General features: G+C 42.7%; 1 protein-coding gene across 3 annotated transcripts in view; it reads right to left on the reverse strand.

Moving 5' to 3' along the window:
• Positions 1-12817, reverse strand: part of kif19 (kinesin family member 19) — a 37895-nt gene that overhangs the window by 6636 nt on the left and 18442 nt on the right. For all 3 annotated transcript variants that reach the window (XM_085761279.1, XM_085761278.1, XM_085761277.1), the window contains 10 exons: positions 10680-10790; positions 10476-10563; positions 8119-8255; positions 4200-4325; positions 3887-4081; positions 1415-1561; positions 1183-1305; positions 705-861; positions 404-578; positions 10-208 (listed from right to left, as the gene is read on the reverse strand). In XM_085761279.1, the coding sequence (XP_085617405.1) occupies positions 10-208; positions 404-578; positions 705-861; positions 1183-1305; positions 1415-1561; positions 3887-4081; positions 4200-4325; positions 8119-8255; positions 10476-10563; positions 10680-10790 (1458 nt within the window). The remainder of the gene's footprint in view (positions 1-9; positions 209-403; positions 579-704; positions 862-1182; positions 1306-1414; positions 1562-3886; positions 4082-4199; positions 4326-8118; positions 8256-10475; positions 10564-10679; positions 10791-12817) is intronic.

Genomic DNA, 12817 nt, shown 5'->3' on the forward strand with positions numbered 1-12817 from the left:
ACACTTTACCTTCTGTTTGTGAATCCTTTTCTGTTCGGCCATGAGCGTGACCAGATTTTCTCGTGCGATCGCCACCTCCTGTGTCTCGGTGCTGTCAGGCGGAGACTCTGGGGAGTCAGAGTCCTTCTCACTTTCATCCTTATTGACACTTTCCTTTCTCCTCTCTGCACGCCACTTTCTCCTGCGCCTGCTCCGCTCCTGCTCCCAGCTAGGAGAGAGAAAAAAACAGACAAACATTTTAATTATAAGTCGTCTGATTTATAATTTACAGAGAAGCCATAATGATCAGTTCTCTGCAGCTGCCCAAGTCATCATGTGCAAATTTTCCACTAACTGGATGCTACATATGGTTCCATCAGATTGCTGGGGTTTAATAGTGATTAATTAGTTACTAAACACTGACTCTGCGATGGTTAGCAGGTGTTTGGAGGTGTCGATCTGGATCTCCATGTTGTTGTTTTCCAGCTCCATCAGGCTCTTCCTGATCTCCATCTGCTGGCGGAAAGCATCCAGGAGCTGCTCCCTCAACTGGTCCATCTCTGCCCGACTCTGGTGGCTGGAGTGGGCCTGGACCTCAGCTAGGAGTGGGCGAGAGGAGAGCAGAGGGGGAATAAAGAGGAAATGGTCACAAAGAGGCATTAGAGAGTAAAAAAATAGCTGCATTTGACAGATATTCTTCATGTTTCCATGTGACAGGAGTTTACCCTGGACGTGGCGGATGTCGGCCCGGTCCGAGCCGGCCTGCCGACTCGCCTGGTCTGCGATCTTTTTCTTGAGCCGCTGGATCTCGCTGCGCAGGTCTGAGATGATGTTGGTGTATTGAGCAATGTGGTATGACACATTTATCAGGTTCTTCTTCACCTGAGTCACACAGTGATGAGAAATACTTTAATTTCACACTGTTAATTTCCTTTTTCTAACATCAGGCAGGTTATTATTACTTTTAAAACATAATGACTGGGTCTGAATCTGCTTTAGTGGCAGTTAAATGTCCCACAATCAGCAGTAATCAGCTATAAAATCTGCTCTTGACTCCTTATAAAGCTGCATATGCCTGGTAAGCATATTTCCAAGACATGTAATGAGATATTTAATTGGAGCATTAAGATTATTGATCTCTATCAAATCAGTAAACGCAGATAAGATTTGAAAACATTAATATACTGTGAGCTCTTAACTCACCCGTGTTCGAATACTTTTGGCACGGTCAGCGTACGTCAAGGTGTTACGAGACTCCTCAAAAGCCACGGAGGCGGGGCTGATGTGGGCGATCATGACAGTTCGGCTGTTCCCGCCCAGTGAGTCCTGTCAATCAAAGATGGAAAACATGAATACAAAAGATCAAAAAATGAATGAAAGCTGAATCAATTAACACCATGATTCAGGATCCTTACGAATCCTTTAACGGCCGTACCTTCAGGAGCCGAGTTAACTTGCTGTCTCGGTAGTTGACATATTTGGTGCCATTTTTGTCGCTCAGGGCGTTGATGCAGTTTCCCAAAGCCAGGAGGGAGCGGTTGATGTGAGCTCCCTCTTTCAACCGCTGGCCCCTGTTCTGAGTCTAAAAGAAAGAGAGACAGAAAAACAGACAGAAAGATGTGAAGTTTCTTGTTCACATTTTGCGCCTTTAAAGAGTAGTCACCTCCACATTTACTCCAATGGCATATTTAAAGGAAAAATGACCAGTGGGAGACCTTTTCTATAGATAACAGATTGGTGTCATTAATAATTTGGTATATTTTTCCCCCAAATTCTTACAAATGAGACATCATATTAATTACAGTTCAAACTTATTGAACACCCCGAGACTTTTGCTAAATGCTTTTTCTAAAATGCTTTTTCAACATCCAGAGCAGGGAGGTGGGAGAAGGACTTATCAGTTACTACAGGAAAACAATCCAGTTTAAACTAATAGAAAGGTTATCTGTCCTAATTGCAGGCTTTCTTTTGATCTATCATTTCTCCTATGTGAATCAATGCTCAAAACTAAAATAAATTATAGAAATATTAGTTTGACATATTTGGTAAAGGTTTAGAAAAAAGATCCAATGAGTTTGATATTAGGCCTCCAGGCCGACATATACTTGTGATTCTACTAATTATCTTAATGGATTAGGGATAAGAGCTTTTCTTTTATATCTTGCCTGCAGTGTGGACTGTGGCCTCCAGTATATTTCTATTGATTGTGTGTCACTGTGTCCCTGTCATGTTCCTGCTCTCCTCCAGGAGATGGCATTACCTCCTCCCTTTCAGCCGTTGATACTGAGCTCAACTAAATCGTCTTCACCTCACCACCACCTCACCACCAGCACGATCTGCTCCTCTGAAGAGCCAGAGACAATGTTCCCCTGTGCCCTCAAGTGACAAACAACCCTCTGCTCTGCTTCACTCCTAATGGAGGCCATATGTGCTCCTCATCAATAGTCTCCATGGCAAACAAGTGCTCTCAGCCGCTGACTTTCTGCATGTTGCTGAACTGATGCGTCTTAACATGGGCGACAGTGACAGAGCGGGAAAAGAAGACGAGACTGGAAAAACTGCTACGACAAACTGAACAAACACTTTTCAACACTCTCACTTTATTCTTCACTTCCCGAAAAGAGGTCAAAGTGACGATAAACCCCAGAACCAGAATCGGCTCACAGATAATCTCCTCTCTGTGTGATTACACAGACACACCAAGTATCCACTGCTGTGACACCACAGACAACAAGTTTATCAGCATGAGGCATTTGGCAGCCCTGAAACAGCTCATCATCTTTCACTATGTCTCATTTTTCCTCTGTTTTTATTTGAATGTCCTTGCCTGTCTCTTGTAAAATGGTAAAAACACTATCAAATGATTCCAGATACGACTGTGGAGAAAGAGTGAGATAGAAAAGAAAAGGGACAACATGATGATCACAGTCACCTCTGCTAAAGGATTATATCAGCAGTTTGGAAAATTAACTAATCTATTGTTCTATTGTTAATTGTTTTGTTTGACTATTTGTCTGCTTGGTGAATAAAGGTTGTCTCGAGCTAATTGTCTGATATTATCAACTGGGTTGTCTGTTTGTTTTTGTATTGTTTTCACTGGGCTTTTTCTGTTGAACTATGTTAATTGCATCGTCCCTTTTAAATAAACAAGTTAATAAATAATAATAATAAAAAAAGAAAGATCCATCTGGGATCACAACATTCTTTTCAGTAACTGAAATTTAATCAAAAAATTGATGACTTGTCATGTGGCAAAGAAGACGCATCTTTTACTTTAGTTAATTTTGCAATCCTACCTTGCAAAAAATATTCCATTACGACTAAAGGTTCTGCATAGAAATGTTACTAAAGTTAAACTAAAAGCATAATCAGCAAGTACAACATTATTACATCATTAGTATTGAGGCAAGTGACATGAAATAATTTGACCTTTTTCGTAAGCAGTTGGGTAGTAACAATGTGTTATATTTACTATGCTGATTTTCTGTCAAATGCCTGATATAGAAATGGTCAAATAAAGTACAACTACTTTCCTAACTGCCACTGAAGACTTTATCTTTGCTTTTATGAAGGTGTAATGTGTCGCGTTGCACTGTAACGTGATCCCACTTGCCAAAAAGGTTGGTGTGTTACTTTAATAAACCTCACACTGGACCACAATGACGGATATAAAGAGGCTTTTGTTAAAGTCTTTTAAAGAGGTTTATAGGAGCCTTACTCCTCTGATGTTGTACAGAGTCACTGCCAACATCTCCAGTTCTATGGAGGTGTCAGTATCAGACACATTAGTCTTTAAACTTCAACTTTAAATTGATGGAAAAGTCATTGACACCTTTCCACCTTTGTGACTCCTGATTAAACACATCTGCGGCCATTTACACACACACATGCACATGCAGATACACACCTGTGATGCACGCTCAGAGCCGGCGAGGTCGATCATGAAGAGTCGTGCGAAGCGGACCTCCTGCAGGACGTCGCGGCTGCGGCTCTGCTGCTTGACCGCCACCTGCAGCACAGCGTGGGAGCGAGACGACGTCTGATTGGCCGCCGTGGGCTCCTGTGTGCGCTGTTTGTTCCCCCTCATCAGCAACTCCATGATCTGACGACACACAGGCAGAGTTCTTGGTGGTGCGTGCCGTTGCCATGGATGAAATCCAAATGTTTTCAGCACAATAATGGAGTCATGTGGTGCAGCGTTATGTGGCTCGTCATCTCACCTCTTGGGCGTTGATGGTGGACACCTCGGTGATGCCGGCAACCTGAATCACTCCCTTTGAGTCTTCTCTCAAGTCCAAGAAGCCCGAGGACGGGTTCAGCAGGTCACGGATCATCTCGTTGTAGATCTACAAAGACAGACAGAAATGTAAAGTCGTCAGATGAATAAAGATTTCTTAAAGTTCATCTATTCATTTAAGCTCCATATGTTGTGCTTGTTAAACTACAGGCGTGAATCATCTGGAAAGATCTTCGGGTCCACAGAAAAGGCTCCATTCAGACTCCTACACACTCACAAACCAGGTACAAAAACATCAGCGCTATATTTTCAGCAGCCCGTCATTTAGAAACCACAGCTCTCTGGGTGGCACGCTGTCATCCAGCCGCTGTCTTGAGCTGTTGTTGAAGCTGCAGCTAAAGCCCCTCGACCCACATTAAAGCCCTGGGGGTAGGAAGTGACACCTTGGAAAGAGACCGCTGCCGTTGACGACAAAACCACTGAGCAGTTTTTTTTATTTTTATTTGTCGAGCAGACTCCGGCCACAAACTGTGAAAATGAAGGATGCTTTTAGCGACACAGACAGTTGGGTGTTTGTTCTGTTTTTTTTCCATGTCCACTCTCTCATTGCTTGTGAAGTCTGAACATGACTAAAGAGTCTACAGTCGTGCCAGCTTCTCTCTGAGGCTTAAGTGTTGCTGCAAATTGGCTACAAACCAAAATACTGAAAATAATTTACAATTTTTAATCAGATTTTAGAGTTGGATAGTAAGGGGATCAACCAAGTTATTACTATTATTATAAGTAGGAGTTATGCTGGGTACTGAACCTGCAGCAGATTTGTTTCAATTTACAGAAGCAGCACAGAAAAAACTAAAGTTAAAAAAAATTCACCAATAAAAGCTTTAATCCAGAAGCTTTAATCCAAAGTGTGCGCTTTACTTTGGATATATTCACTTTCACATAACTGTATTGCTTTGTCTCCCTGACTCCCCTTTCTCACTAACACTCACTGTCAAAAAATGCTAAAAAATAACTTTTAAAAAGTGTGTTTTGTTTCTGAAGATCACTCCCATCCACAGCAGCAGCACATGGTTAAACTCGTGGCAGCCTCTCTGGAAATACACTCCCTTTACTGTGGATAAATATCTCACACAACCACGCATCAATTATCACTTTCTACTACAGTACCATCCAACAGTTGCCAGGACATTACATTTAAATCACAAATATGAACGTCATGTTGGTGCTGGAATAAACGTCACCCGGGTTTCATGCCAATCTACAATCCAGCAGAGTATTTGTTGAATAAATCAAGTGGCAGACAGACTGACTGCAGAGCTGCCAGTGAAGCAACATGTGAGAAAAGGCAATAAAACCAGAATAAACATACAAGAAAAACAGAGGCAACGCGTAGTAAAGACAAACTGAAGGTGCTTTTTTTTTTTATCTTGACAGTGAATATTTATCGGTTTTGTCTTGTGTGTGTCTGTGCATGTGTTTCAGAGATTGCACGTGTAAAAGAGAGCGTGGTTTGAACAAGGAAAGGAAGAGGTGTGTGTGTGTGTGTGTGTGTGTGTGTGTGTGCGCCCTGCAGCTGTAAAATGGCATTTAACCTCTTTGTGGTGACACTGGCAACAGATTGCTCCGTGGAAACAGCAAACACATACGTCACGCACACATGAACACACACACACACACACACACACACACACACACACACACATAGAGCCTCGTGTCAGGATCCATCCCAGCAGGTCAAAGAGCAGCTACACTCCATAACTGGTGTTTTAATGTGAAAATGTTCACTTCCAGCATCCGTGTGCTGCTAAAAGAGCAAAGCTTCAATAACATTGTCAATCACTGAACATAATCACAGTGTTTGGTATTGAAAACACAAAACGGCAATTTCACCATGTCTGGTGCAAGCCTCCCCTCAACAACCAGTATTTATATTGCACCATTTTTCATCTTCCGTTGACTGAAGGCTGATTGCTCTTTTCATGTTTGTTCTTTTATACAAGGTACAAATCATCTCTTATCTTGTTCTCACTGTCTTCAGCCTTTTCTTTAGTTTCTTTCCAGCCTTTTTCTCTTTCTGTTTTTCCCTGCACTGTCATTTCTTCCTTCTGAACTGCCTGAATCTATTGAAATAAACATGACTCACTCTCCTTTATGTCCGTGCTGGCATCTTTTCCAAAACAGAAACAACGATTGACAAATTGCTGGCTTGAAATTAGAAAAAAAAAACAATCCTGAATGGGCCGGTTCATTTTGTGTATCTTAAAAATTACCAAGTAACTGCTATGTGCAAAGTGGAAAGTACAATTTATGGATTATTTGAAAAGACATGATAAAAACACACTGTGAACTCACTGTACCACAACTCTAACTTCAGGTTCAGTCCCAAAAAAAAGACATAAAACTGAGGTCGCTCATGTGAAGCTAAGACGTGTCTCCATTGTAGCCGGTGTTATTAATGGCCTCGTCATTAAACACACAGTATGAGCTTCTCGGTATAATGAGGTGTGGAACCACAGCTGGCAGGCACACACAGAGAAACTACCACCATCAGTCTGCTGTCTTATCTGTGGTCCATCGTCCTCTGACAAAGGGCAGAGAGGGAGACTCAGATAGCAAGACCACACATTACTCCACACATAAATACACCGTGGCAAAGGTGCAGCAAGTTAAGATGTTTATCAATTATGTTCAGTTACTTACAATAGTGTACGTTTTGTCCAGTCTAGCAGCGTTGAGGTAACAGATAATGAGGCAAAATAATGAAAACCATCCTCTGAATGGAGCGTTGGTAAAGATGGTCTACTTGTTATGTCCCCTATTTACTCTACTAAATTCAAGACACACTGCAACACCTAAAAAATACACTGCATTGTCTCTAAGAATCACTAAAATGCCACTATGTCCACATGCAGCCGCCAATATGTATATATAATCTATATTTTTGTATATTTTCATTTTTGCTGTCTGTATTTTTGCTGGGAGTCACATGTGTTGCAGGTGATAAATATGATATAGATCCTCAGGGCCTCACACAGTGTTTATCAGCACATCACACTGTCTCCCCTCACCTCCTCTCTCCTCCTCCTCTCTCCGCCTCACGTTTTCTGTTAAAATTTGCTCTTTGTAAACACCACAGCCGACAGCCGGCTAATCAATTGCATGCTGCACGTACATTCTGTGTGGGCAGGTGGGAAAACAATTAGTCAATATCTTGTATTTGTACTCCCCTGAATGTCACAAAGACACAAACTCAATAAAAAAAGGAGGCAATAACATTTTTGGAAGCAGATTTCTGAGTAAAAAAACAAAAAGCTTTGGCTTTGCTTGGCTATGAGGATCAAAACAGAAAAAAAAGGATTTAGTGAAAAATGGAAGTAATTACTGCTTCGCTTTGATGCACAGCACATTTCAGACACCGCTCCTGTTAGCAACTGCATCCTATAAGGCACCAAAGGCGATCAGAAGGCTCAGTTAGAGACGAGCAACAAAACAGGCCAACAGAACAACAAGTTCAGAAATGGACCAGTGGAGCGCATCACCGTGTATTTCACTGCACTGTTTTGAAAAAGGTTTTCATAGATCTCACAGATTCAATAAGGAAGGGGAGGGAAGGTTAGTGCATTTGTGCAGCAACAGTTCAAAAGGCGATTCAGAGCTTTACAGACGGCATCAAGACGAGCTATAAAAGAAACACGAGGCAGGTAAAAAACAAACAAACACATAACTGGAATATAACTCTCCTAAATCTGTGCAGTTGTGTGTGAAGTGATCCACAGTAACCACCTGCAAGTGGTGCAAGCTCACAACCATAGAAGTCGACATTGTCTGCAGCAAAAAAGACCAATTACAACACGTGTCATCGCTGACACTGTGGGTTTGGACACAGATGCGGTTCTGACCTCCAGATAGGACATGGAGACGCTGTACAGCATGTCGTCACTGGTCTCCTCGATGGCACGGAACAGGTCGTTTAGAGTTCGAACGTAGATGCCGGGCTCCTTGTCCGTCCCCAACATGGTGTACGTCTTTCCACAACCTGGAAACAGACACGTTAAGTTAGCGTGGCTCAAGGGGAGATACATGCAGAGGATGTAGCTCACAGGATTACTAAATAACTGGGATTGATTGTTGTGTTTACAAGATACAAAGTTAAGATATGGCAGTGTTTCAGCTTCAGGGTGGATTAGAGGCTACGCTAATTTGCTAACACAAAAAGCAGACCAACTAGAGAGTAGAGAGTAGAGAATACTTTATTCATCCCGAGGAGGGAAATTCATATTAGTGTAGTAGCTCACACGACAATGACACAAAAAAGAAAGAAAGATGGAGCAGGGTCGCCGGATGGAGCAGGGCCGTCGGATGGAGCAGGGCCGCCGGATGGAGCAGGGCCGCCGGATGGAGCAGGAACCGCCGGATGGAGCAGGAACCGCCGGGTGGAGCAGGGCCGCCGGGTGGAGCAGGAACCGCCGGGTGGAGCAGGGCCGCCGGGTGGAGCAGGACCGATGGTGAAGAGGCAGCTGGGTGGATCAGGATCATTGGTGGAGGGGCCAAATCATTTTGCTTATCTGCCCCACTACTATATTCCTCCATCTTGCAGCAAGGAGAGAGGAGCCGTCCACCCCCGCTGCTTTCCTGGTCAGTCAAGGTGCCATGAAGTGGATGATCCAGGCCGTCCAGAATTGCCTCCTCCTTCTTCAGTGCTCTAGTGCCTCAGGATGTTTAGTCTGTATCCTAGCAACAACTTCATGGAGAACTTCAGATGGAACTTAAGCAGTTGCCATTAGGTGGGATGTACACAAGTGTTGTTATGATTCGAAAAAATAAAATAAATGTCTACTTTCTGAGTCTTCACCAATATCTCCAGCTCTTCATCACTCTTGTTGATATTTCCAATGATGACTGACCTCAGAAAGGACTGATAGGACATCTCCACCTCCAAGCCTTTAACTTTGCACCAGCAGCAGCACAACAACCACCACAAAAGCACCTCTTCAGATCATCTGAGGACAGGATGGTGGTGTCCTCCAGATCTGTCCATTTTCAATGAAAGAAGCTCATCTCTGAAGAATCTCTTCTCCCCAGAGAAGCATCCATCAGTAGATAACAAAAAACACAACAAAAATAAAGCAAATGTTGAGTAAAAACTCAAAAACTCAGAGCTACCAGACTTTGCTGCTCCCAGTTGAAGCGCATGTTCCGGAAAACTAGCATGCAGGGTTAGCATGCAGGGTTAGCATGCTAACTTCAGAAGAAAGAAAAAACAATCCATGTGTTGCTTTCCACCTCTGTAAACAGCTGTTCGTGAGGAAAGGAATAAAACATTTGATGGTAAACCTTCATTGTTTCTGTCAAGACTATGTAGCAATATCAAAACATAGAAATAGCTCCTTTAAAGTGTTGCCCTGTGACTTTTGTATAAAACCTGGATAATTATTGTAGTTGTATTGTTTCTGTTTGTACACATTAAGAATATAGACTTATTGATTTGATAGAAATCATCATTCACGCAGACAGCTTCTTCCAGCCCATTGCTTTACTCTCATCAGTGCAGCAGACTTAATTTCAGCAACATAACTCTATAAAAAAAACTCACTTCATGCTACCTGACCAGCACTAAACCAGAGTGACTGAGCATTTAGCAGCTAATGAACCAGATAGTCCTCCAGCGTTTTTGGAGACCAGACTGGAGTTAGAAGAAGAAGAAGAAGGAGGCCAATTAGTCACAACTTGCTGCAACAGTTTTATGACGTGATCATTTGTCAATCTCATGTCCATAGCTAAATTTAAAAACTAAGACTGTGACTGTTAGTTCAAGATGTGTCGTCTGAACTCAACCTAACCCTGTTCTAAAACAAACTAAAATCCCTGGGTGTTTTTCCTTCTCCACAAGAGGAGACAAAGAGCTTTGCATCTCTGAGACAGATGGACAGACAGAAGGAAGAAGTCACAAGGACAGGGGACAGATGGGTGACTTAAATAGTGCTGAACTCTTCTCTGATAGTCTGAACCTGCCCACTGGAAAGGTGGGAGGCAAAGTGTGACTCATCCTCTAATCACACCTGTGCTGGAATAAAAAAAGAAAAAAAAGAAACCAAAACAGATATGATTGAGACGTGTCATCCTCTTCCCGTGAGCGCTGTGAGTCAGAGTCAGACCGAGGCTGACCAGAGATTAAGGGCCAGAGAGGTAACACATGTAATCAACCTGGATCATGTGTAACACACACACGCACTCACACAAAAACACACACACAAACCTGTGGGTCCGTAGGCAAACACAGTGGCATTATAGCCTGATATGAGGCCCTCGATCAGCCCTTTGGTTGTGGCTCTGTACACCTCCTCCTGCACATGGAGCAGAAAATAAAAGATTTCAGTGCATGTATTTATTCCGTAAACACATCCGTATACATTTCATTTCATTTTTGATTTATATGAGCTCTTGCTTTTCTTCCACCGACCTGACTGGCTGAGTAGTCGAACGCCACGTCGAACATGTAAGTCTTCTCCCTGGAGCGGTTGGCACGCAGGATGTCGTCCGGGTCCTCCATGGGGTCCATCAGAACCACCATCTACCGGTGACAGAGACAGGACAACGGCGGTGAGACGCTAAGCCAACACAGATGTGTGAGCAGACCATTAACCTGACGATATGTCTCTTGTTAATCACTTTGGAAAGTTTAGCTAATTAACAAACGTGCTGTGGATTGTCAATTTGAAAATGAAAAAGCAGGACAGCTGGTAGGCTACTTCAGATGAAATTGTCACAAATTAAGTCCAGATTTAGACTAAAACTATAACTTGCCCGTTATAATCTACTGCCTTGTTTCATTTAGATTGTAATGTATGTTAGATGTATAGATAGAAAGGGAATTTTAAACTGCATTGCACAGCTGTAGTGTCAGCTGTTGGGGTTGGACAGCACAAAATGCAGATGGCTCTCTGTCTGTTGCAGATGGGCACAGACGTCTGTTTCCGCACGTCTGAGGGTGTAGGTAACGTAAGGATTACTGAGAGGCCTCAGAATCCCCCCAAAATGCTCCACATGTTTATTTTGAACACTATTATTTGTTATTTTCATCCATGACACAGTGACCATGGGTCTCTGCTTTCTTTTTCCAGATGTTCACAAGTAAGTTTGCATCCAAACTACCACCTGTGACAATAAATGCACTCAATATCAGTGTCACACCCATTTGTAATCCAATTTTCGAGTTTATTTCTCTCCTAGATTCAATTAAATGCATCAAATCATTGTTATACAGTATTACAGTACATAAATTATCATTTCCATTGTCTACAGACAGGTTTAGGCACCCTGCTATTTTCCATGTTTTTAAGGCAACTGTAGAAGCAACAAGTTGCATTTGGTGTAACTGCAAATGAGTCTAGTGCACATATAACTTTGGATAAGAAGTGGAAAAATATTAAAGGCAGCAAGAGCAGAGAAAAGTAAAATCACATATAAAAGCAAGGGCAGGGAGAAAGAAGTGGGTTTTTTGTTGCACATTTTCTCAATGATAAAAAAAAAAAAAAAAAAAAAAATTGTAATAAATTTAATAAAAAAATAAAGTAATGTCAAGGCAAGCTGTCTTCTTGGGTACTTCATAGGTTGCGTGTGTGAAAATGGGAATCCACTCAAGCCATCTGCCTTATTCTGAATCCGGCTTATGGAACATAACGATCCGACGATGAGCACACGTGTGGAGGACGTACTGTACGTGGCATCTGGAGGACAGGGACCGGCTCAAAGGGGTTCACAGTGAACACAGAGCCAGGGCTGGGTCAAATTATGTGTTTGTGCATGCGACAATCTGAGCAGCAGAATCCAGCTGCACGTGAACACACGGAGATCGAGATGCGTCATTGTGCCAATTGTGTTGTTTGACAAAGCCTAAGCGGCTATAATCAGTAAATCACCGGCTCTCCAGAAGAAAAAAGAAAGACTTCAGGGACAAATGCTGGCGAACAGAGACTGCACAGCACGATGAGAAAAAAAATGCAACGCTGGTGACAAACGACTGAATGGAGCATGGTATTTCAATGTTGATCTACTTCAACACCTCAGTCTCAAGGCTTTGCAAGTTCACACTTTACAGGAAAAAATGTGATAAACTTGTCAAGTCAGTTGATACAATATGGATCATTTTGACGGAGCTGAAGGACCCAAGAGCAAAAGGAAATCCCGAATGTGTTTGGGTATAAGTTTCCTTTGTTTACCGAGAAGTTCACCTGAGCAGTTTATTCCACAATGGATTAAGTAAAGCAGGATGCCACCCTACTGTCTCACCATGCCATTTAAACGCCGAAGGCCTAAAGTGGATAATCAATCAAAACACAAAACAAGGGATCAACTGGGACTTTGCCAGGTTTTTCAGCTGATGCGCTCGGTTCGGCGTTGGGCCTGGAGAGTCCTCAGACTGCCGCTGACGCTGAAGCACCCGGCCTGTTTGATGACCACCTCAACCAGCGAGCCGCTCACTTTGAAGCCTCTCAATTGAAATTCAACACAAGAGATTTCACTTTTAATAAAATGACAACAACAACGGGCTAAGGCGGGCAAAACGGCGGGCTTGCACAAGCTGCAATCAGTGAAGGG

This window comes from Trachurus japonicus, chromosome 19 (genome assembly GCF_045865225.1).
Source record: "Trachurus japonicus isolate A0001 chromosome 19, Traja_1.0".
NCBI lineage: Eukaryota > Metazoa > Chordata > Actinopteri > Carangiformes > Carangidae > Trachurus > Trachurus japonicus.